This window comes from Rattus rattus, chromosome 16, assembly GCF_011064425.1.
Source record: "Rattus rattus isolate New Zealand chromosome 16, Rrattus_CSIRO_v1, whole genome shotgun sequence".
Classification (NCBI taxonomy): Eukaryota; Metazoa; Chordata; class Mammalia; order Rodentia; family Muridae; genus Rattus; species Rattus rattus.
The window spans coordinates 15,533,489-15,556,651 of record NC_046169.1 but is presented as its reverse complement, the minus strand read 5'-3'; the positions used below and the strand labels follow the sequence as shown (position 1 = coordinate 15,556,651).

Below are 23,163 nucleotides of genomic sequence, written 5' to 3'. Positions count from 1 at the left end.
AAGTATTTCCCAGCACCACAAAACTGTCGGGGTACGTCTATAATCCTAGAATTAGGAAGGTAGCAAAAGAATCCAGAGTCAAGACTTAGCTTTTATTACATAGTTTAGGGCATGGCTAAAGAAATCCTATCCACAAAAGTAAGAGCAAACAAACAAAAATATTGTCACTGGGCATGTTACTACATGCCTATAATCCCAGTACTTGAAAGGCAGAAGCTGGGGGCTGGAATTAGAAGTGTTATGGCTCCATAGTGAGCCCCTGTGTCTAAAAGAAAAAAGACAGAGCAAGCCGTTTGGTAGCTTTGCTTTGACGGTGAGCTGTAAGTAAGGAGAGAACTCGGTGGAGGCTTTGAATTGTTTTCCTTTTTGTCTTGCCACATCCCACTCTTAGGATCTCCATCTCTCCACCCTGGGGTGACATCCTTCCAGGGACAGAGGCTGGAACTCCAGCATGGCTGAGGAGAAGAAACTGAAACTCAGCAATACCGTGTTGCCCTCCGAGTCTATGAAGGTGGTGGCAGAATCCATGGGCATTGCTCAGATTCAGGAGGAGACTTGCCAGCTACTGACAGATGAGGTCAGCTACCGCATCAAGGAGATTGCCCAGGTAAGCCTTCTGCCCAGCTTTGCTTTGTGCTAACAATTCAACCTACTATGTAACTAAGGATAGCCTTGAACTTCTGACCCTCTTGTGCCCACCTCCACTGCTGGGATTGAGGGTCTAACGCCATGTCTTGTCATGTGATGCTTGGGATTGAACTCAGGCTCCTGTGCCTGCTAGGCATATGCTTTACTCAGTGAGCCATACTCCTCAGGGTCTTAGATAAATATCTCTTCTCAGAGGGGCCCTGGCGGAGCAGGCCTTCAATCCCAGCACTTGGAGTTTGAGGCCAGCCTGGTTTACATAGTGAGTTCCAGGAAAGCCAGGGCTACACAGAGAAGACCCTGTCTCGGAAAACAAAAGCAAAATCTCTTTCCTTCTCACCCCCTAGGATGCTTTGAAGTTCATGCACATGGGGAAACGACAGAAGCTCACTACCAGTGACATTGACTATGCATTGAAATTAAAGAATGTGGAGGTGATTTGGAGGGGCTTAAAGGAGACAGGCGGCTTTAGAGTGGGGCCATGCCTCCCTTGAGCTGTTTCTCATGTCTTTCTCTGTCTCTTCTGGTATAGCCACTATATGGCTTCCATGCTCAGGAGTTCATCCCTTTCCGGTTTGCCTCTGGTGGGGGCCGGGAGCTGTACTTCTATGAAGAGAAGGAAGTGGACCTGAGTGATATCATCAACACCCCTCTGCCTCGGGTGCCTCTGGATGTCTGCCTCAAAGGTGGAGGCGGGGTAGAGCTGGGTGCCCAGGGAGGAGGGGAAGGAAGCATGTGACTGGGAGGAACTTGACAAGAGAAGAAAGAAACATCCAGTGTGTGAATGGCAAGAAGGGGACCAGGAAGGGACATTCATCCAGTGTATATACCCAGAACTTAGCTTGACATCTTCCTTACAGCTCATTGGCTGAGCATTGAAGGCTGCCAGCCTGCTATACCAGAGAATCCACCCCCAGGTAAGCTTTTCCTTGCCCAGATCTGTTACTCTCTATGGCCTTTACTCTTCCCATCCCTGGTCCTCTAGGGCTCCGCCTACCTCCTTATCACTCCTGCTATGGACCACTTTCCCACCAGCTCCCAAAGAGCAGCAGAAAGCCGAGGCCACAGAACCCCTGAAGTCAGCAAAGCCAGGCCAAGAAGAAGATGGACCCTTGAAAGGCAAAGGTCAAGGGGCAGCTGCAGCTGATGGCAAAGGTCGGTATCTTGGCCAGGCGTCTTCCTACTCTTATCCCAAAGCCAGATGGTCCTCAGTGAGTGGGTGAGGTTAGGACAAAGGAACCCCAAGGAGGCCCAGAAGTCTACGGGAGTTGTGGCGAGGGTTTGTCCTGTACAGAAGCCTCTTCCGAAGCTTACTTTTCTGTAGACATATGCTACGGATCGTCTTAGCAATCCTCCTCATGTGCAGTCTACCTTGTGTGTTTTAAGGCAAGCACTGTACTGACTGAGCTCTCTCCCGATTCACACAGGAAAAGAGAAGAAGGCACCTCCCTTGCTGGAGGGGGCCCCTTTCCGCCTGAAGCCCCGCAGCATCCATGAGCTGTCCGTGGAGCAGCAGCTGTACTACAAGGAGATCACAGAAGCCTGTGTGGGATCCTGTGAGGCCAAGAGAGCGGTAAGCCTGCCCTCTGGCCCCCCTTCACCCAGGAAGAATCTTCTGGAACAATGGTAATTTTTTTTTTCTATAGTAAATGCTCCCACCTAACCATTGCCCCCTCCCACAGGAAGCTCTGCAGAGCATTGCCACAGATCCTGGACTCTATCAGATGTTACCACGGTTTAGTACCTTCATCTCAGAGGGGGTGAGAGAACTGGGGAAGGCCAGACCCCTGATGAGGCTCCAAGGGAGGGGGATCCAAGGGAAGTTCATCTGAGGGGTCTCTCTGCACCCATCTTCAATTTTCCCTCTCCTAGGTCCGTGTGAATGTGGTTCAGAATAACCTGGCCTTGCTCATCTACCTGATGCGAATGGTTAAGGCCCTGATGGACAACCCCACACTGTATCTAGAGAAATACGTGAGTGGTCTTGCCATCTACTTTCCCTTCCAGGGTCGGGGGCTCTTCTGCCAGCCTCACCACAGGAGGTCTGCTATCAGAACCGGCTGACAGGGCCTGCTCTCTCTCAGGTGCATGAGCTGATTCCTGCAGTAATGACCTGCATTGTGAGCAGACAGCTGTGCCTGCGGCCAGATGTGGACAATCACTGGGCACTCCGGGATTTTGCTGCCCGTCTAGTGGCCCAGATCTGTAAGCATTTCAGCACAACCACCAACAACATCCAATCCCGAATCACCAAGACCTTTACCAAGGTAAGCACCAAAAATGTATCAGATGATGCAAATCACCCCTTTAGGGCTATCTGTGTGAAAGAGAGCTTCACCGAGTGGAAACGATACCCGGAACATGGAGCAGAGACAGGATCCAGGGAGACCGGCCCTAAGGGGCCTGAACCTTTATGTCTTAAGACATATGTTTTGTGTTTAATAGGTGATGTCAATCTTTTGCAGTTAGGGTTTTTTTTCTCCTTTTTCCAGATTTATTTATTTGAGTCAGAGTTTCTCTGTGTAGTCCTGCTGTAAGCCAGGCTCTCAGAGACTCACCTGCCTGCCTGCCTGCCTGCCTGCCTACCTTCTGTGAGTGGTGGGATTAAAGGCATGTGTCCACCACTGCCTGGCAGCCTTCTGTTTTGAAACAGTGTGTCATGTGCCAAGGATAGCTTTTTTATGTGAGTACACTGTTGTTCTCTTAGGACACACCAGAAGAAGGCTTCAGATCCCATTACAGATGGTTTGAACCCAGAACCTCTGGAAGAGCAGTCTGTGCTTTTAACCACTGAGCCACTCTCCAGCCTGAGGATGGTTTTAAACTTCCGATCTTCCTATCTCTGCCTCCTGTGTGCCAGGATCAGTCATGTACCACCAGGCCTGGTCTAGCTGTTAGCCTTTCTAAACCTTTTCATCTGGGATTTTCTTCTTTCCTCTACAGAGCTGGGTGGATGAGAAGACTCCATGGACAACTCGATACGGCTCCATTGCAGGCCTGGCAGAGCTGGGGCATGATGTTAGTCTAGGAAGAGCCGGGAGAGGGGCAGTTACACGTGCTGTGGGAGGGGCCTTTGGTGACTTTTTAGCCTGGGATTTTCCCCTTCCTTCCCACCAGGTGATTAAGACCCTAATTCTGCCAAGGCTGCAGCAGGAAGGGGAGCGGATCCGAAGTGTCTTGGATGGACCTGTGCTGAGCAACATCGACCGTATCGGAGCAGACCATGTTCAGAGCCTTCTCCTGGTGACGAACCCCCACCATACCCTCTCCTTCTTCACCCCAGCCCCGCCCTCAGCTCCCACAAACACGGCTACAATGTTTAGCAAGCACGAGGCACATCTTACTTTTATTCTTGAGAGGCCGGCACTGTTGTGCACATGGAAAGCTAGGCTCAAACAGAAAGCCTTGGTAGTCAGTAACTTCTGGACTGCACTGCCTCATCCTGCTTGTCTCACCCTACAGCTCCCACCACACAAGGCATATGACCACCATATATGTCATCAGCAGATACAGGAAATCCTGTTCATATCAGTTGATCCTTATGGAAGGAAACAGTCTTAATTTTCAATTTGTTGACTCCTATAGATGTGATCTTGCTGTATAGCCTTGGCTAGCCTAGAACTTGTGCAGCACACTGGCCTGGTGGCCATCCTGTCACCTCTCTTCTGAGTGCAGAGATTACAGGAATGCACCACCATATCCACTGAAATCATTCCTTTTTATTTGTAAAACATTGTTTTGTATGTGTAAGAATGTGCACCATGGTTACAGGTGCCCACAGAAGCCAGAGGAAGGTGACAAATCTGGAGTCCAAGAGGGTAGTGAACAACTGCCCTCTGAGCGGACGCTCTACACCTCTGCTCCCTCTCCAGTCCTCCCCGACCCCCATTCTTTTTGTTGTTGTTTTTCTGCTGGGAATTGGACCTAGGGCCACATGCATGCTTGCACAGCATTCTACCAATGAGCTGTATTCTCCTTGGCCCTCACTTTTGAGATATGCCACCTGCTCAGGCTAGCCTAGAACCCAGTGATCTTCCTGCTTCAGCTCAAATGCTAGACCTACAAGCATGAACCACCACACCCAGCTCTGATGCATTCCCTGTAGAACCATAGCTTTTCACTGTGGCTTCTAACAGCAGCAGTGAATGAGCTCCTCTCTCACCTTTGCGGAAGGATACCAGCCCTCACTCTGCCTCCTCTACAGAAACACTGTGCCCCAGTATTGGCGAAGCTGCGCCCTCCACCTGACAATCAGGATGCCTACCGGGGAGAATTTGGGTCCCTTGGGCCCCTTCTCTGCTCCCATGTGGTGAAGGCCAGGGCCCAGGCCGCTCTTCAAGCTCAGCAGGTCAACAGGACCACACTCACCATCACACAGGTCAGCTGTGAGGGAGGAGGCTGACAGGAAACGTACAGGGACTTGCCACAGACAGCAGTCTCAGGGGACTGGACCCCACTCCTACCCCTAGTGTTAACATTTTCTTCCTGTGTCTCTTCATAGCCTCGGCCCACACTGACCCTCTCACAGGCCCCTCAGCCAGGCCCTCGTACCCCTGGCTTATTGAAGGTCCCTGGCTCTATTGCCTTGCCTGTCCAGACACTGGTGTCTGCAAGAGCTGCTGCCCCTCCTCAGCCTTCTCCTCCTCCAACCAAGTTTATTGTAATGTCCTCATCTTCCAGTGCCTCATCAACCCAGCAGGTATGTATAGCCAGGATGTGAGGAGCACACTGGGGAAACCTCCAAGTTGTGACCTAATCCTTTCAGGCTCAAACTCATACGGTACTAGAGCCACTTATCAGGATCTTGGAGGCCTCGAGCTAGCAGCAATCTTGACCATGCATTCACTGGGGACTACAAGGGAAGGTGGGAGCAGAGGGCAAGGGTCAACAGCAGGTACCTGGAAGAAGATTCTAGGGGAAGCAAGGACAACCTGACCCAAGGCCCTCCTTTCTCCCTCAGGTCCTGTCCCTCAGCACCTCAGCTCCTGGTTCAGGCTCTACCACTACCTCTCCTGTCACCACCACAGTTCCCAGCGTGCAGCCCATTGTCAAGCTGGTCTCCACTGCTACCACTGCACCCCCAAGCACAGCCCCTGCTGGTCCTGGCAGTGTTCAGAAATACATTGTGGTCTCTCTTCCCCCAACAGGGGAAGGCAAAGGAGGCCCTCCTTCTCATCCTTCTCCAGTCCCACCTTCATCTTCTTCACCATCTCCACTTGGGGGCAGTGCCCTCTGTGGGGGGAAGCAGGAAACTGGGGACAGCCCCCCTCCAGCTCCAGGGACTCCAAAGGCTAATGGCTCCCAGCCTACTGGACCTAGCTCTCCCCAACCTGCTCTGTGATATTGTCACATGTGCTGACCTTCTCTCTTCTGCAGATTCCTACACACACAAACAATGTGTGAGGAAGGAAGGAGAAAGATGTTTTCCCCAGTGACTTTCTTTTTAGATACTGTACAGTAAGTTCCTCAGAATAAAAGTTGGATTTGTAAGTTTGTGAGCCTCCCTGTGTCACAAAACAGAAGGGGTGAGTCTGTGGAACCTTCCTGTCCAGATCCAAAGTCACAAGAAAGAAAATGCCTCTGACGTTGCTATCCATATCCTTCTTTGAGGAGATTCAAATCCGAATTACGTAGGCGTTGCTGTGGCTTAGATGTCGAACCCACTTGTGAGGGTTGGCATTACCACAGGCGCTAAAGGACAGTCTGAGGAATCGAACCTGGAGGCCAGAGCATGTGTGCCGAGGGAGTTCAAAGGAGAGGCTGGCAGGACCCAGCCCCAAGGGGGGTGCTGAGGGGGACGGCCCACGGCTGGGAGGTCCCTGCAAGCCAGGGACATCCATCTGTAAGTGAAAGTCAAGGAAGATGTGAGACAGCAGGAGGACTGGGTTCTAGAGAAGGTGTGTGGGGATCAACAGTGCATACCTGGAAAAGGCCAGAGAGTTGAGAACCTCCTTGTACCCGGGGCAGGTCCCAGTGAAGGGCTCCTTCTCCCAGCTCTGCCTTCTGATCTGGGCTGCTCAGTTCCTGAGACAGGCTGGATGGTGGACAGGGAAGATGCTAAACTAAGTGGCTGCTTCCTTGGTAGAGCAGAGGCTCTACCCAGGGAGTCTTCCCAGCAAGCATGCTGACCTGACGACCCCTCGAGGCAGGGGAAGGTGCAGATGAATGTTGAGAGCTTGGCTGCAAAGAGGAAAGAAGAGTCAAGCCCAGGGGGCAGAGTCTTACCCTGGGCCTTTCTGTTTGTACTGCTCTTGAGACAGTCAAACAGCTGAGGATGACTTTGAACCTGATTCTCCTGCCTCTGCTTCCGCCAGGCCTAGGATTACAGGTGTGCACGGCCACACCATTTATGTGGCTGAGGATCAAAGGCAGGGCTCGGTGCTAAGCAAACACTGCACACTGGTCTATACCCCAGCCCCTTCTCTGTTCCTCCATAAGAGAGTGCAGCACAGATACATTCCCACCTCTAACCCTTCCTTCCCCAAATACCACAACCTCTGACTCAATGAAGTTTAAAATTGGTGGATGTAAGTGACTGGGTATTTTGAGATGAGTCTCACTGTGAAGCCCAGACTGGTTTCCCCACTGGGGAACCTTCTGTTTCAGGCTGCTGGGCTTAGAGCTGCACACTGCACACTACAAAGCTTTAGTGGACCTGCCTGGAGGAAAGACTTTCAGGTCCTTGGGCCTGTTTTCTGCCCCATGCAGCTGAACTGGGTGTGACTAGCCCACATTCATGTTTGTGTTTTGCTTTCTGAGTATGGAGCCCAACCTGGCCTCCCAACTTCCTATGTATTTGAGGTTGGTCCTGATCTCCTGAACCTTCTATCTCCCAAGGGCTGGGATTATAGGAATATGCCACCATACCCAACTTGACCAGCCCCAACCCTTACCTCTTTGGGGGCAGGTCACACCGTAACTTCAGGTAAACCTGGAGCCTGGAAAGGGTAGCATACAATTACATCATCTCCTATTGGCATCCCGTCACTGCTAATCCAGGGCGCCCATGGGAGGAGACTGGGCAAACTGTACCCCAGAAGGAAAAGGGCAGAGATCATCCCAACCACACTAGCCAATGCTCTCCCCAACCCACATCCTATCATCTCTACCACACAGGAAATAGTCTCACCGGCCTGAGCCTTGGTCCCATTGTACAGAGGGAAACAGCCGGAAGGGAAGTGGTGAGGGGAGGTCATCAGAGAGCTGGTATCTCATCACAGTCAGCTGAGGCCAGACAGGGACAGGTCAGCTTGGTCTTTCATTGGTCTTGCCTCCCTCCCCTTGGTGGATGGAATACACTGGGAATACACCCTGAACCTAACCTCGCCCTGAGGCGGCTGCAGGTGGAGGATCCGATGAGATTCAAACTCATCTAGATTGACAGAGCTATGGAATGACACCTCATCAACTCGAATCCCTGGCCCATAACCTGCCAAGAGAAGGAGACAGTTCTTCTGACCCATGTTTCAAAAGAGGCATTTCCAACTTCTCTCCATAGTTTTTTGGAGGGAAAAACTCATGGTCTCCTTACCTCTCAGTTCTGACTTTCCAACACAAAACTCTTCTGTTAAGCCAATGCATATCTCTGTGGGAGGAGAGGATATGAGAGAAGGAATAGCAAACACCACCATACACATCACAAGGAAGCCTGCATCACACCTACATCAGCCCTCACCAGAACTGCTGGGGAGGAAGCTCTTGAGCCGGATCTCTCCTTGGACATCCACCTTCAACAAGGAGCCCTGGAGGCAGAAAGAATGTTAAGATTCAGCCTTCCCCAAGTATCACTGCCCTTCAACTCCTGCAGGGGGAACCCAGACTTACATTAGATGCAATCAGTACAGACAGCCTTTCGACCACATCTAAAAACACTTCATTCTTTTGGCTCTAAGAAAGAGAGGATCTGAGTTACGGAGCTGAAAACGTGTTTTGTTTTGTTTTGGTTTGTCTTTTTCGAGACAGGGTTGAGATGGGGTTTCTCTGTGTAAAAGAGCCCTGGCTGTCCTGGACTCGCTTTGTAGACCAGGCTGGCCATGAACTCACAGGGATCTACCTGCCTCTGCCTTTCAAGTGCTCGGATGAAAAGCATGAACTACCACACCCAGTCTGAAAAACCTGTCTTTCAATGGACAGACAAAGTCAGGAATGGTGACACATGCCTGTAATCTAGCACTTGGGAAGCTGAGGCAGGAGGACTGCCGTGAGTCAGCCTGGGTTACAAGGTGAGAGCCTGGGTTGGAGGACCCAAGGACAGCCTTATATCAAAAAGGCAAAATAAGAGGAGCTGCAGAGATGGCTCAGTCAGAAAAAAAAAGTGCTTGTCACATAAATATGACGATCTGAGTCTGTGAATGCCAAGGCAATACAGGTTGTTATAGGTGACCTATGACCTACACTAGGGAGGTGAAGATATGCAGGTCCCTGAGACTCACTGGTAGGCCAGCCAGCCCGACCTGGTCAGTGCGCTCCAGGCTAGTGACAGATCATGTTTGATGGCATTCCCCGGGTGACATCAAAGGCCTGGTCCTTTGGCCTCCACACGAAAACTTGCTCTGCACTACACACACACTCATGCATAAAATAAAAGAGGCAGCTGAAGGGACGGAAAGTTGAAGAAGAGTCCTAGTATGGGAGGGAGCCCAGGAGTAGAGGAAGGGATGCCATGTCAAAGGGAGCAGAAAGATAAGCTGAATTCTTACGACTTCAGGGTTGTAGGCCAAAAAAAAAAAAAATCATCAAATCTGGCCCCACCGATCCTTCCCTTACCTGGTCAGAACGACTGGACAGGACAGGGCGGCTGGCTGCACTGCTTGGGGCCACTCTGTTCTGCTGCGTCTCTGCCCCAAACTGCAAAGTACCCAAAGCAACTTCAGCTTTGTACTCAGAGCCGACCCTCCTGCCCCTCTTCCTTCCCAGCGACTGACCAGACCGACGCTGCTGAGGTCGAAGAGGCTGAAAGGCTTGCTGACCGCAGCTTCAGTTTGGATGAAGTTCCTCAGCATGTCTGTGGACGTAGTCTGCACATAGCCATAATCCTATGGACGGAAAGAGTGTGGATGTAGCCTCCCAACCACACACCCAGTAAGAGAGGACATTTCTTCACCGTAGTACGGGATACGAGAACAAAGTCCTTGGAGCTAGGGAGATGGTTCAGTGGGTAAAGGCTTGCTGAGCAAGTGTGTGGACCTGAGCTCAATCCCCGAAACATAGTAAGAAGCATCTGCCACCCCAGGGTTCCCATTCAGAGACGGGAGATGTAGACAGGAGAACCCCAGGAGACTTGCAATCTAGTTAGCTTACTGCACATATCGGGCTGGCCTTAAACTCAAGAGGGCCATTCCCCTGCCCCTGCATCCCGAGTGTGCCACTATGGCTAGCTGCTTATTCTAATTTTCTTTTCTTTTCTTTTCTTTTTTTTTCAGAGCTGGGGACCGAACCCAGGGCCTTGTGCTTGCTAGGCAAGCGCTCTACCACTGAGCTAAATCCCCAACCCCTTATTGTAATTTTTTGAGACAAGATCTCATTATGTAACCCTGGCTGGCCTCCAACTCGTTATGTAGACTGGGAATGCCTCTGGGTGCTGCTATAAAAGGCATATGCCACCATGACCAGCAAAGGACTGGAAAGAGAAGGACACACATGGAGACAGACAGAGATCCTGTGAGATGACTCTGCTGATGCTTGCTACCAAGCCAGTCAACTTTATTTCAAGCCCAGGGACCTAGACAGTATGTTGGTTGGGAACAAGCAAAAGAAACTTATTCTAAATACTATCATTTCATTCTCAGACTCCATACATAATTCTCATACTCCATGATTACATAAAAAGAAACTAAATTCAAGATTCCCAAGCCCTAGGGGGTCTGGGGACTTCCCAGGAGCAGAGCAGCTTCTGTTGTAAACAGTTGTCTGAGTTCAGACATCTTAGGGACAATTCGTACAGAGTTGTCTGAGTCCTGCCTTCTCAGGCACAGCTTGTAAGAGAACAGTGAGTTCAGACACCTTAAGGACAACTTCTCCATCTTGCTGGCAAGATCAACAAAGCTCACATTCCCAAGCCCAGAAAACTACTCCTAATCTGATTGGTGAACGCTCCTTTGCTCAACCCCTTATGTCAACATATGATTGGAGAGTGATACAGCTCACCTCACTCTCCTTCACTTTGTGGGGTCACCCTTTAAATATGCTAGGCAATTTCTCTTCAGGTCGTAGTTCAGTTCCCGGGACTGTTCTACAGCCCTGATCAGACGGCGGCCCGATTACAGTACAGTTTTGTCATCTGCATTGACCTAGTGCTTGAGTTATGGTGGATTTATGTTGGATTTAAACAGACCCCACAACAAGTAGAAGAGGCCTGACTCCAGCAAATTGTTCTCAACTCCACACATGTGCAGTGGTGTGGGCAAATACATATATGCACACACGCAAACATGAATAAACTTTAAAAAGAGGGAAGTTTTTGAGCTTTACCAGCACTTCATCCAGGAGTTCGTAGACAAGCGCCACATTCCGTGAGATGGTCCCCTCATTGAGTGAGCCACAGTAGTCACCCAAGAGAGTGGCTAACCTAAGGAAACACAGCGGATTGTGTGAATAAACCTCTCATACGCTCTTTCTTAGGTGCCTGTTCCAGCCCCACTCACCTGGAAAGTAGCTCCAGGAGGCTGAAAGGAGAGACATTTTCTGAAGTTGTGGCCACCAAATACAGACCACTGTGTCTGATGTGAATAAAGTGACGATCATCATGATACTAAAGCAGAGTTGAGGACAGAGGCATTATTAACAAAAGACCAGAAATGTAGCCTGCAAGATAGCACCCTGGGGTCTCCAATCGTGATGGTAGAAGTGTGACGCTGGGCGATCCCTGAGACCTAAGACCTGGCCACCTAACGTGTAAAGGTAGCACCTACATCTCTGAGTTATTGATAGTCTAGAGATGGGGGTGCAAGGCTCTGCATCTGGCGTCTTGTCAGTACTCATCTATCTTACTTGGAGAAACGAATCCTTCCTCCTTAAAAGCTTCTTCCTGGTCGACACCTCTGTCTCCTGCGCGGGATACGTGTCGGCCCGGAGATCCCCATACTAGATCTCCGTAATAAACCTCGCCTTTGCTCATTACATCCAAAAAAAAAAAAAAAGCTTCTTCCTACCAAGCCGCCCTTGACAGGGAGAGATGAGGCACCCACCCACCTCCACAGTTCTAAGCCCCTGCTCGCCTGCCACAGTAGTTACCATGACAACCGGGGATTCGCCTCCAGGCAGTCCCGTCAGCTTCCGGTAGAAGAGCTCGGCCACATCACGACCACCACTATCCCCTCGGACTAGCCAGTTGGAAAGATAGTTAAGGAGCAGGCGACACAGGCTGGCCTGGTTTCGATTTCTACCCACCTCCCCTATCCCGTCTCCCGGTCCAAAGGATACAGTCTTTATAGATGAGCGGATCCCCCTTGGAAGACAGAATGAAGAACTGGGAAATCATGGCCGTTCTGAAGGATAGACAAGAAGACGGTGAAAGTTGAACCCACCCCGCCTTGCGGACACGGAACAAAAGGCCGCACTGAGGCTGGCGCTTTAAGAAACTCCTCCCACACACACACTCGCGAGCATTAATTTCGAACCGCGGGAAACCGGGTGCCCAACCCAGCAGAATCTGGCAGTCTTCCACCGGCCCGCCCCCTAGCTCTCTGTCATTCAATCTAGATTCATCCAGTGATTGGTTAAAGTTAGGGGCCGGCAGCGGTTGGGAACCCCCTCTCTGATTGGCCCGTACTTAGCCGTATGGGTCACATGGGTGACGACGTTTCGCGCCAATTTCGGTTGGAGAGCTACGTACCGCTGCGCGTTCGTTTTCTGCTTCCCCGGAGTGAGACTTCAGAACCATTTAAGTCTTGCCGCACGGTCCCCGGCAGCGATGGCGCTTAAGGACTATGCGACTGAGAAAGGTGATGCTCTATAGGGCTGGGAACGGCGTCCTCGGAGGGAAACTTCTCTACCTACACCTGTTGAGGGGAGCTTGGGTCTTGGGGGGAGCCGAGATCTGTGACTCTGGGGACAGGCTAACTGCACCTGGGATAAGCAATGGGCATTAAGGATGGAGGAAGCAATTCTGCTTGGAAAAGGTGATGTGGTTGTGTTAGGGAGAGAACCCAGTGAAGGCCACAAAGAGGAGGGGCGTGCTCGGGGAAGACCAGATGACGTGGAGCCTTCAGTACGGGGTTTGAGGGACTGGGTTACTAGACCAGCCTCTGCGCCTTGGGGCACTAGCAAATTCCCGCGTCCACTCGAGGCGCGCCGGAGCCCAGAGGCGGGGCTTGCTGGACCGCTCCGCTCCGCGATTGGTTGTTTTCGGCCGCCCTCCAAGCGGAAGTAGAGGCGGGCGGAAGTGGCGCTACCCGATCGGAGGGGCTGTCGTGTGTAAACAGTGTCCTTCCGCGCGGTGGCATCGGAGATAACTGCTCTAGGTAGGGGCGTGCCTGGGATTGGGAGGCTGAGCGCCGGGCGGTGAGCGTTGGCAGTGTGGTGAATCCGAGTGGCCCTTTGGAGTTCTGGCCAATCCCCGCACGGCCACCGGTTTCAGGCGGAGGAATCCTGGGTTGTGAGGCGGCTGGAATCCAGGCCCATGTGCTTCTTTGTTTACTAAGAGCGGAAGCAGTGGCGGGAGCCGGGCATGGGGTGCCGAAGGAGGCCTAGTGGCAGACGTTCTGGCGGGAGCCGGAAAAGAAAGAGTTGTACTGGTAGAGGGAGAACCGAGGGTCTTAAGTCGACTGTGAGCAAGCTGAGAGAATTGAAGAAACTGAGATTCCTAACTAAGGCAGACAGTGGAATTTCTTGAGGGTGGTTAGGTAAGATTATTGTAACTGCCAGGGGACCTATATTCTTCCCTAGGTAAAAACAGACTTGTGAAAGGGAGCACTGCTACTTTGGGGAGAACTTGGTAGATTTGTTTTGAATGTTCATTTAACTAACTAGTTCATAAGTCCCGCCAAGTGGGTTTCTTAGGTTTCCGTTAAGAGTTTGAAATAAAGAATCCAAAAGAAAGAGTGATTGTTTTTTTTTTTTTTTTTTTTTTTTTTTTGAAACTTGCACATTTTTTAGAGTGATTGTTTTTTAAGTTTTTTGCTACATTATTGTTTGTGAGAGCACGTGCGCGTTTGCACGGGCACAACACAGCTTACAGGTGGGTGCTAGACACCCGCAGAACTCTTCCAACCTGTGGGTGGGTCCCAGAGATTGAACTCCAGTTGTCAGACTTGGCTGCAGTGGGCTTTACACCTCACTGTCCGCAAAAATTTATATTTTATTTCATATTTGTAGAAAAAGTGAAGAAGTTCCTGCAAGAGTTTTATTATGATGATGAGCTTGGAAAGAAGCAGTTCAAGTATGGGACCCAGTTGGTAAGTCTCAGGATGGGTTATGGGGAGTGGAGTGGCATGTAAGAACTTGTATAAGGTGCCCTACCTTGTGATAGCAAGAATGGCTATCAGTGAATGACTTGGTTTTGATTGTTTTTATACAAAGTTTTGAGTTCTTCTATGTTTAGCTTTTGGATTTACTTAGCTGTTTTACTTGTGTTTATTCCTGTATGCTTGTGCTCACATGGGCATGCCATAGCGTGTGTGGAGGTCAACAGGACAATTTGTGGGAGTCTCCCACCACATGTGTTTTGGAGAGCAAACTCAGGTCATCTGGCTAGATGGCAAGTGTCTAACCTGCTGAGCATTCTCATCCATGCCTAGCTCTTGGTTTTTAGGAATAGTCTGTGTGTAGCACAGACCAGCATCAAGAACACCCTATGTAGTTACATAGCTGAGGTTGGCTTTGAGCTCCTCATTCTGTTGTCTTCTAAATCCTAAGTGCTAGGATTGGGAACACCTGTCACCCTGCTGGACACTATTTTGTTTTTTCCCCATGGGAGGTAGGCCAGTGACTTAGAAGCGCTTTTGTGGGTGAGGTGAACTTGACCCTAAAGTCTCTTCCTTACCTCAGGTTCATCTGGCTCATCGGGAACAAGTGGCATTGTACGTGGACCTAGATGATGTAGCTGAAGATGACCCTGAGTTGGTCGACTCAATTTGCGAGAATGCCAAGCGCTACTCGAGGCTGTTTGCTGATGTAGTACAGGAGCTTCTGCCTGAGTACAAGGAGAAGGAAGTGGTGAATAAGGATGTCCTGGATGTTTACATTGAACACCGATTGATGATGGAGCAGCGAAGCAGAGACCCTGGGGCAGTCCGGAACCCTCAAAACCAGTATCCTTCTGAGCTCATGCGTAGATTGTAAGTATCTCTGTGGGAGAGGGCAGGGACTTGCTCTCCGGGGCCTTGTTGACAAATGTTTCTTTCCCTTAGTGAGTTGTATTTCCAAGGCCCAAGTAGCAGCAAGCCTCGAGTGATCCGGGAAGTACGGGCTGATTCTGTAGGGAAATTGTTAACTGTGCGTGGGATTGTCACTCGTGTGTCTGAAGTCAAGCCCAGGATGGTGGTGGCCACATACACTTGCGATCAATGTGGGGCAGAGACCTACCAGCCGGTAAGTATACAATAGGGAAAAGAAAAATAGGCCTGTGTTCTCTGTCTTGAAATTGTCCCACTGATTGTAATCTATCATTTTCTCCCAGGCTATTACAAACATTTTGGTATCCATTTAGTTCTTTGATAGCGATTTGATCTCTGGTTGTTTTGACTTGGAATATTTCAAGAGGCTCTTATACTTTGAAAATGTTTTGACACAGCAGAAATGATTGCTGTGGTGATTTTAAGACTTGATTTCCTGTTTCCTTCCTTTTTTTCTAGATCCAGTCTCCCACCTTCATGCCTCTGATCATGTGCCCCAGCCAGGAGTGCCAAACCAACCGCTCAGGGGGGAGGCTGTACCTACAGACTCGTGGCTCCAAATTTATTAAATTCCAGGAAATGAAGATTCAAGAACATGTAAGTTTGAGGGATATAAGTCCTGCAGCTGGTTTTGAAATGGCAGGAAGAAAGATTGAGAAAGAGGTTTGCCTAGAATTTTTTTTTATATTTGCTCTAAATCAGAAAGTCAGGAAGTGATTTAATTGAAATATTTTCTGGTTGTGTTGGGAGGAGAAGAATTCAGCTTCCTTCCTGAGGTCTTCTAGATTTAGCTGGCTGAATCTTAGCCGTAAAATGGGCGTCTTCTGGAGTGATACAGTTGGGCCAGGTCTCTATCTGCCTTACTTTTCTCCTTGTCTCATGTGTTGTGTGTCATGCCCTCCTCCCAATCTCCTAGAGTGACCAAGTTCCGGTGGGAAACATCCCTCGGAGCATCACAGTGGTTCTAGAAGGAGAGAACACAAGGATTGCCCAGCCTGGTGACCATGTCAGCGTCACTGGCATCTTCTTGCCAGTCTTGCGCACAGGGTTCCAGCAGATGGCACAGGTGAGGGTGTTTGGAAATGAGGGAATAACTGCCTTTCCTTCTCATCTACCCACTCTTCACCCCCTGAGAAAATGAAAGCCACTAAGGTGGAACTCAGAAGTTCTCGGGGACTCTGGTGATGGGGAACTTAAAGGGAACGCACCTGTACACTGGCGTTCTTCTGCCCAGGGCTTACTCTCAGAAACTTACCTGGAAGCCCACCGGGTTGTGAAGATGACGAAGAGCGAGGATGATGTGTCTGGGGCCGGAGAGCTGAGTGCCGAGGAGCTGAAGCAGATTGCCGGTGAGGCCCCGGGCTCAGGTCGTAGCTGAGCTTTACCCAGCTCTTGTCCTGAAGAAAATGCTATGGCTTAATTTTTTGCAGAGGAAGATTTCTATGAAAAGCTGGCTGCTTCTATTGCTCCGGAGATCTATGGTCATGAAGATGTGAAGAAGGCGCTCTTACTGCTCCTGGTGGGTGGTGTGGACCAGTCTCCTCAAGGCATGAAGATAAGAGGTAAGAAGGACAGGAGACGTTGGAAGGCAGGGTTATTTGGGAGGGTGGAAATGTAAGTATCCCGTGAGTCTGTGAATAACAACTTAAGGGTAATGACTTGGCCTAGTGCTTGTCTTTGATGCAGTAGGGACTTTGGGAAGGGGTCCAGGTCTCCAAGGCTCTTCCCTCTGGGTGGACAACTTGAGTCGAGGGATCACTCAGGCTTCCTTTACATTTGCCAGGAAACATCCACATCTGCCTTATGGGAGATCCCGGTGTGGCCAAGTCTCAGCTCCTGTCTTACATTGACCGTCTGGCGCCCCGAAGTGAGTATGGCAGGGATGGGGCTTGGTGTTTGATTAAGTACTATGAGGCCTTTGGAAGGCTTGGGGAAAGCAGTTCCTTTCTGGAGCAGTTTGCTGCTTCTCTTTGCAGGTCAGTACACAACAGGCCGGGGCTCCTCTGGTGTAGGGCTCACAGCAGCTGTGTTGAGAGACTCTGTGAGTGGGGAATTGACCTTAGAGGGTGGTGCCCTGGTGCTGGCTGACCAGGGCGTGTGCTGCATTGATGAGTTTGACAAGATGGCGGAAGCTGACCGCACAGCCATCCATGAAGTTATGGAGCAGCAGACCATCTCCATTGCCAAGGCAGGAATTCTCACCACACTCAATGCCCGATGCTCTATCCTGGCTGCTGCCAACCCTGCCTATGGACGGTATAACCCCCGCCGCAGTTTGGAGCAGAACATACAGCTTCCGGCTGCTCTGCTCTCCCGATTCGACCTCCTCTGGCTGATTCAGGACCGGCCCGACAGAGACAACGACCTCCGGTGAATGAAGTATAGAGACAGTCCATTTTAGTGACTTTGGGGAAGGGAGGTAAAGTCAGAGCAACTCAACTTGTCTGTGTTCAGACACAGTAAACACTTTCCTGTCTGCAGTTCATGGGGAGACAGAAGGTTGGAGCTAAGATGGTGAGGGGTTTTCTGGGAGACCTGTTGGTCATTCTTTGGAGAAAAGATGGAGCTAAAAAGGGATACTGAGTCAAAATCTCAGGGTGTTACAGCTCTAAAGCCTTGTCTTCTCTCCAGGTTGGCCCAGCACATAACCTATGTCCACCAGCACAGCCGGCAGCCCCCTGCTCAATTTGAACCTTTGGACATGAAACTTATGAGGTGAGAGGGATGGGGATGTCTCAGGGGAATACTTGTGTGTGGCACTGTCTTATGCCAAGTGTGTCTGAAAAGCTTTCAGTCTGCAGAGGACAATGTATTTACTTCCTCCTCCCCCCTCAAAGTAGCTGAGCCTGAGAATAGTGAGCCTGGGTCTTTAGCCACACAAAGCAAGGGATCATCAGAAACTTTTCTGGTTTGGGGTGACAGCAGCAGGCTGTAAGTAAACTTAGCTGCTGTGCAGCCTGAGGCAGGGGGATCTTTTAGAGATCTTTTGGGGGTGTCTCCAAAAACTACTGGCCTCCCCCATATATAAAAGGGTCTCCCTTACTATCTTCATCTTGTCTTAGGCAGGTATAGCTTTTTGGCCGTGTCTGCTTCCATAGCACAGATGACTCAGCACCTCACTAATCTGCAGGTTTCTAAATTGATTTTCTCTGGGCCTCTGAAGTCTGTCCCCTTATGTGACAAGTTCAGAGGAGTTAAATCTGCCCAATGCAGGTGCATTTGTCTTGCTTTGGGAAGCCTATTTAGAGAAGTCCCTCAGTTCTGCCTAAGCAAATAGTTGTCCACCTCCAGCATAGAACATTAAGTGGGGAATCTCCTATAAAGCATGCATGTCTTCCGCTTTCCCATGAGCCTTGTTTCCCACAGACGGTACATTGCCATGTGCCGCGAGAGGCAGCCCACAGTGCCTGACTCTCTGGCTGACTACATCACTGCAGCGTATGTGGAGATGAGGCGAGAGGCCCGGGCCAGTAAGGATGCCACCTACACTTCTGCCCGGACCCTGCTGGCCATTCTCCGACTTTCTACTGCTCTGGTGAGTGCTGGGTCCCTGTCAGCTAGAAGGCTGACCCTTGCCTGCCACCTCACCTAATGTCCTTCAAGCTGCCTTCTTCCCTCCCACCAGCCCTGCTGGGACTAAAGTGCTGACAGTGCAGATAGTGGTCCTCTCTGTGCTACCGCACTGTGGGTACTTGCTGCTCCAGCAGGGCACATGCAACACCCACGGAGGGAAAGGCTGCTTGAATCCACGAGGGGGTTGGAAGGACTTGAGTTCCTGATGCCCTAGATATCTTAGAAGTCTTCCTTCTGTCCTCCCCTCTTGGACCTTAGTCATGGGGGCTCCAAAGTGCTGTTCGTGCAGGTAGTGCATTGCCTGACCTACTGCTGAGCTAGCACTTCCCGAGCCCCCAGGACACAGCCTCTGACAGTGGCCCTAGCTGAGCGCCCCAGGCTCCACTTGTCACGATGGGGAGCCTAGTGGAGTTCAGAAGGGTCTGGTCTCCCTCACAGGACGACAGGACACCCATCGGGACTGGCCAGTGTTGAGAGGCGGAGACACGGGCAATTGCTGGACGCTGCCCTGGGCATTGCACTTGTCTCGGTCTGACAGTGCCGGCCCAACACTGCAGATGTGGGGGGCAGGGAAGAGCCCACTTTTGTTCTATGAGTAGGCGAATGTGGCTTGCCCGGGTTTGAAGCCAGAGCAGAGATCCTTGGTTTCACCCCTCTTCCCCTCCTATCCCCTATTTCCCCACACCTTCCCCTTAGGCTCGCCTTCGGATGGTAGACATTGTGGAGAAGGAAGATGTGAATGAAGCCATAAGGTTGATGGAGATGTCAAAGGACTCCCTTCTAGGTGAAAAGGGACAAACGGCTAGGTGAGTGTCTTAATGAAATTGGGCTACCTGACATAATTGAGCTGGTCACTTTTGTGGCTTCTGCACATGGACAAGATTGACTTCAGGATTTTGGTGCTGATGGCTACTGGGCCTTGCACTTAACCTTTTCCATCCTTGTCTTTCAGGACCCAGAGGCCAGCAGATGTGATATTTGCCACTGTCCGTGAGTTGGTATCAGGGGGGCGCAGTGTCCGCTTTTCTGAGGCTGAACAGCGCTGCATATCACGTGGCTTCACACCAGCCCAGTTCCAGGCAGCTCTGGATGAATATGAGGAGCTAAATGTCTGGCAGGTCAATACTTCTCGGACACGGATCACCTTTGTCTGACAGCCAGTTTTTGAGCCCTACTGCCTACCCCAGAAAGTTTGCGTGATGCCCCCTGAGAGGACAATTTCCCATGCTGCACTTTTTTATTCTGCCAATAAAGTGTTTTGACTGCCTCCTGCTTGGGTCTGGCTTGTTAATGCTTTCTGAGCCTAACTGCTAAGTCAAGCTGGGAGGTATAAGGCCTTGGAATGGACTTTTGGTTTGTTAGACCCCCACAGCGAGAGAAAGTTGCACCTGGCACAAGGCATGACACATCACCCCCTCGGTGCCTCCGGGATATAGGAAAACAAGGATTTGGGTTACCCAGAATTATTAAGATGGGCTTGGCATCCCTCCCCTTCCTATACTCCCTTCACTTGCAGTGAAATTAGCTTGGGGAAACAGTCATTTGTCTGGAGTCATTTTCTGGAGGAGTTGAGGACAGAACAAGGAAGAACTGGAAAGTCGGCAGGCAGTCCTATCACACTCTGCCTACAAGGGTCCTGAGTCATTAAAAGGTGGGGAGGTGGTCAAAGTGTTGATAAATGGGTCCTGTCTGAGTGAGGCTGCTTGAATGAAGAGTCCAGGTGAGAAACCATTGTGCCTGAGAGGACAAAGCCACTGGAAGGGCTGCTAAGGGGCTGTTCTTTTATTAGTTTCTCTAAGGGGAATGTGCTCAGTCCCGTGGCACAGTTGTCTGAGCCCCATACAGCATCCCTTCCAAGAGCTCTCATCAGAAAAACAGTCCCCGCATCCGCCTGCCGATGCCTTGTCGGTCATACAGGACGTTGAACTTGTTCACAAACTGGTTCATTGTGTTGCACGTTTTGGTGATGGTGCCGAGGTAGGCCATAAGCCCCACGTCATTGCATTGCTGGGAGGGAACAGAAAGAACCAGTTCCCCAGGGGTCCCTCGTATTAGCCAATGACACTGAGTTTCACCTGCCTGAGGTGGTTGTGAGCCCCACCTCCCCATCGAGGGTATTAACACTCACATCATAAAAGTCTGTCTTGAACTTGTCAGTGCTGAGAACCGGAAGACAGTGGCATAGGGCATAGGCCTCCCGCAGGATCTCATGGTTGAAGGGAACCTCTCCTAAGGGCACAATGAGGCTGCACTGATGTGGATGTTGTCACTTCTCCAGGAGGGAGGAAAGATGGTTAAAGGTGAGGTACCTCTCCTACCTGCTTCAGAGGCCTTGACGTACTCTAAAATGAGCTTCACACGGCTGTGCAGCATCTTGATGGCGCTGTGCTGAGCTATGAGGTGTTCAGCCACTGCAGGGGGACAGGACAAATGAAAGGCAGCAGGTGGCCACACCCAACCCATACCTCCAAAGAACTGAATTCAACCCCCTTACCAGTGGAGTTCTCCCCACTGCCTGTAGCTGTCATCCGGGCCACATGGTCTACACCGATACGTTCAGCTTCCTCAGTGGCCAGAGTGTAAGTGAGTTCAGCAAACAGCATTGTGGCCTGCAGAGTAAAGGGTTCTCATGCAGGGAGAGCCAGGAAACAGGGCTGGGCAGACGGCTCAGTGGGTAGAGCGCTTGCTGCACGAGACTAAGGATCAAGATGTGGCAGCATGTGTCTGTAGAATCCCAGAACTTCTACAGCAAAATGGGAAGTGAAGACAAATCCCAGAAGCTCACAGGCCAACCAGCCTGGCAAACACGAGATTCTGTCTCCAGGTAGAAAGCTACGACAAACACCCAGGGTTGCCCCATGCCTGTGCACATGTGCACAGCATTTAGGAGACAGGCTAAAGCAGGATTTGAAGATTGCAGGGTAACTATTACCTCTCCATTGATTATATCGATGACAGACTCAAAAACGCTGACAGGCAGCTGTAAAAACACAGACGGAGACAAGAGAACAGCTCTTACTAGAAGCAAATGCACTTGAACTTACATACTTGCCAGGCTGGCTTTGAACTCACAATCCTCCTGCCTCAATCTCCTGAGTGCTAAAATTGATTACAAGTGTTGTTGCCACACTTAGCTCACAATTTTCTCTTTACTGGAGTAAGTTTTACCCACATTACATATGGCGACACCACTGAAGAGATGAAGTTACACAACTGATGGGCGTAAGTAAACAGCAGCGTGGAGATTCAACTCAAGCGTTCTCTAATACACATGATGTCACAGAGTAAATCAGAGCAGAGGCATAGGGGCAGATGATCAAGACAGAGGGTCATAGGGTCAACAATACTCACATCTGTGTGCTTGGTCATAGGGTTCAACTTCAGAAAGAGAGGACTCTCAATTATCTCGCAAACCTAGAAGATAAGGCAAAGCCCAGAAAAAGTCAGTATCTCTTCTTCCCCTAACCTTCTGTTCTCTTCCCCAACATGCACACATTTGAGCTTTTATACCTGCTTATGGACGTGGATGTCTGAGGGGTCAGGTGGCCCCCCTGTGGTATACCAACCCAAAAACTCCAGCTCCTTGAAAACCTGTTTAACTGGAGAAGAAGGGGCCAGAGTAAATATTTCTTTAAACCTCTCTTCCTGAGTTTGATGGACCTGGTGTGTTTCCTTACCAGCTTTTCCCTTCCTCCCTCCCTCAAATTTTGGGTCAGTTTAGCATAACTATACCTTTCTATTCTAAATACAAAACAAAAATCTCCCCACTTCTCCCTCCCGCCCACTTCTATTCCCTTCTCACACTGCTCCTCCTTGGTGTAATAATATTCTTTGTCAATGATAATCTTCTTTTCCACGGTGTGGGACAGCAGCTCAAAGGAGTTCATCACTTCGATATTTCGCCCCTCCTGCTTCCCGATCAGAGCCCCAATCACTAAGGAGAGAGAAGCAGAAGTGCAAGGAAAACAGGTGAGGTTCAAGCATCGAAAACCTTTCCCGAGACTCTGAAGTCAGTGTGTATTAATGACAGGGGAAACAGTAATTTGGAAAAGGGGGCGGGGGGGGGGCTGGAGGAGATCTCCAAGAGGAGATTTTGAGATTTACACACAACACTCACCCTGCATAGGCCGCCCCTCCTGGGAGCGCATGCGGATCCAATGGTCTGAGATGTTGAGGATGACAAGGGGATGAAGAGCGACGGAAACACTCCCAGTCACTCCGGAGGCCATCACGCTGGGGACTGTTAAAAGTGAAAGAAAAACATAGCGGGTGAGAGTTCGGGCCCACATATTCTCCCCTAGACATGGGAGCAGAGGACCGGTAGAGCCGGGCCGTCCATCCCTGCCCTCAAGTTATCCTGGGAGAGATGTCGCTTCTCCCAGGCTTAAGAAGTACTCAAGACACTCCGCAAGGGCGACTCCAGAAGTCGTTCCGTGCACTCCGTTACCTGCTGCATCCACCTCCATGCCGCTGCTCCCTCCGCTCCCGTTCGCCGCCGCCGCCGCCGCAGCCGCAGCCGCCGCCGCCATTTTCCCCGCGCCCGCCAGCCACGGCCCGCCCCTTTCCTTCTCGGCTTCCGTCGGCGAGCTGCGCATGCTCAGTGTGTACTCGG

The 23,163-nt window shown here is 50.6% G+C and overlaps 4 protein-coding genes across 6 annotated transcripts; 2 read left to right on the top strand and 2 right to left on the bottom strand.

Moving 5' to 3' along the window:
• The first annotated feature begins 405 nt into the window (after positions 1 to 405).
• Taf6 (TATA-box binding protein associated factor 6) lies at positions 406 to 6,135 on the top strand. The gene is made up of 14 exons (XM_032886410.1): positions 406 to 607; positions 993 to 1,079; positions 1,178 to 1,331; positions 1,506 to 1,562; positions 1,681 to 1,800; positions 2,073 to 2,218; positions 2,328 to 2,405; positions 2,518 to 2,619; positions 2,730 to 2,912; positions 3,589 to 3,663; positions 3,763 to 3,888; positions 4,850 to 5,023; positions 5,147 to 5,344; positions 5,606 to 6,135. The coding sequence occupies exons 1-14, from the start codon at positions 452 to 454 to the stop codon at positions 5,984 to 5,986; spliced, it is 2,037 nt and encodes a 678-aa protein (XP_032742301.1). The 5' UTR covers positions 406 to 451; the 3' UTR covers positions 5,987 to 6,135.
• Ap4m1 (adaptor related protein complex 4 subunit mu 1) lies at positions 3,964 to 12,175 on the bottom strand. The gene is made up of 15 exons (XM_032886412.1): positions 12,067 to 12,175; positions 11,842 to 11,966; positions 11,289 to 11,395; positions 11,116 to 11,212; positions 9,570 to 9,680; positions 9,412 to 9,492; positions 8,470 to 8,532; positions 8,321 to 8,387; positions 8,177 to 8,230; positions 7,968 to 8,074; positions 7,775 to 7,869; positions 7,539 to 7,583; positions 6,775 to 6,825; positions 6,568 to 6,679; positions 3,964 to 6,485 (listed from the first exon to the last, which is right to left on the bottom strand). Exons 1-15 carry the CDS (start codon positions 12,122 to 12,124, stop codon positions 6,261 to 6,263), a joined length of 1,398 nt encoding a protein of 465 aa, XP_032742303.1. The 5' UTR covers positions 12,125 to 12,175; the 3' UTR covers positions 3,964 to 6,260.
• On the top strand, positions 12,051 to 19,823 carry Mcm7 (minichromosome maintenance complex component 7). 3 transcript variants are annotated; one of them, XM_032886407.1, is made up of 14 exons: positions 12,051 to 12,587; positions 13,960 to 14,039; positions 14,632 to 14,921; positions 14,994 to 15,174; positions 15,438 to 15,575; positions 15,895 to 16,044; positions 16,213 to 16,327; positions 16,409 to 16,540; positions 16,762 to 16,845; positions 16,955 to 17,348; positions 17,610 to 17,693; positions 18,345 to 18,513; positions 19,248 to 19,357; positions 19,504 to 19,823. In XM_032886407.1, exons 1-14 carry the CDS (start codon positions 12,557 to 12,559, stop codon positions 19,703 to 19,705), a joined length of 2,160 nt encoding a protein of 719 aa, XP_032742298.1. In that variant the 5' UTR covers positions 12,051 to 12,556; the 3' UTR covers positions 19,706 to 19,823. The 3 variants fall into 3 exon arrangements, with proteins under 3 accessions (XP_032742298.1, XP_032742300.1, XP_032742299.1); XM_032886409.1 differs by lacking the exon at positions 12,051 to 12,587 and adding an exon at positions 13,023 to 13,106; XM_032886408.1 differs by lacking the exon at positions 12,051 to 12,587 and adding an exon at positions 13,279 to 13,487.
• Positions 19,824 to 20,285: 462 nt separating this feature from the next.
• Cops6 (COP9 signalosome subunit 6) lies at positions 20,286 to 23,115 on the bottom strand. The gene is made up of 10 exons (XM_032887032.1): positions 22,999 to 23,115; positions 22,669 to 22,791; positions 22,354 to 22,485; positions 22,062 to 22,150; positions 21,903 to 21,965; positions 21,484 to 21,531; positions 21,046 to 21,160; positions 20,870 to 20,962; positions 20,680 to 20,780; positions 20,286 to 20,558 (listed from the first exon to the last, which is right to left on the bottom strand). The coding sequence occupies exons 1-10, from the start codon at positions 23,078 to 23,080 to the stop codon at positions 20,418 to 20,420; spliced, it is 987 nt and encodes a 328-aa protein (XP_032742923.1). The 5' UTR covers positions 23,081 to 23,115; the 3' UTR covers positions 20,286 to 20,417.
• Positions 23,116 to 23,163: the final 48 nt, after the last annotated feature.

Coding starts and splice junctions, on each gene's coding strand:
- Mcm7 (XM_032886407.1), top strand. CDS start 12,557: ATGGCGCTTAAGGACTATGCGACTGAGAAAG. Junction 16,045..16,212: donor GGTTCCAGCAGATGGCACAG/GTGAGGGTGTTT, acceptor TCTTCTGCCCAG/GGCTTACTCTCAGAAACTTA. Junction 16,328..16,408: donor GGAGCTGAAGCAGATTGCCG/GTGAGGCCCCGG, acceptor AATTTTTTGCAG/AGGAAGATTTCTATGAAAAG.
- Cops6 (XM_032887032.1), bottom strand. CDS start 23,080: ATGGCGGCGGCGGCTGCGGCTGCGGCGGCGGCGGCGGCGAACGGGAGC. Junction 20,963..21,045: donor CAGTGGGGAGAACTCCACTG/GTAAGGGGGTTG, acceptor GTCCCCCTGCAG/TGGCTGAACACCTCATAGCT. Junction 20,781..20,869: donor CGTCAAGGCCTCTGAAGCAG/GTAGGAGAGGTA, acceptor TTGTGCCCTTAG/GAGAGGTTCCCTTCAACCAT.
- Ap4m1 (XM_032886412.1), bottom strand. CDS start 12,124: ATGATTTCCCAGTTCTTCATTCTGTCTTCCAAGGGGGATCCGCTCATC. Junction 8,533..9,411: donor TGTCCAGTCGTTCTGACCAG/GTAAGGGAAGGA, acceptor TCTCTTTCTTAG/AGCCAAAAGAATGAAGTGTT. Junction 6,826..7,538: donor TGTGACCTGCCCCCAAAGAG/GTAAGGGTTGGG, acceptor TCCTCTTTGCAG/CCAAGCTCTCAACATTCATC.
- Taf6 (XM_032886410.1), top strand. CDS start 452: ATGGCTGAGGAGAAGAAACTGAAACTCAGCAATACCGTGTTGCCCTCC. Junction 3,664..3,762: donor TGGCAGAGCTGGGGCATGAT/GTTAGTCTAGGA, acceptor CCTTCCCACCAG/GTGATTAAGACCCTAATTCT. Junction 5,345..5,605: donor GTGCCTCATCAACCCAGCAG/GTATGTATAGCC, acceptor TTTCTCCCTCAG/GTCCTGTCCCTCAGCACCTC.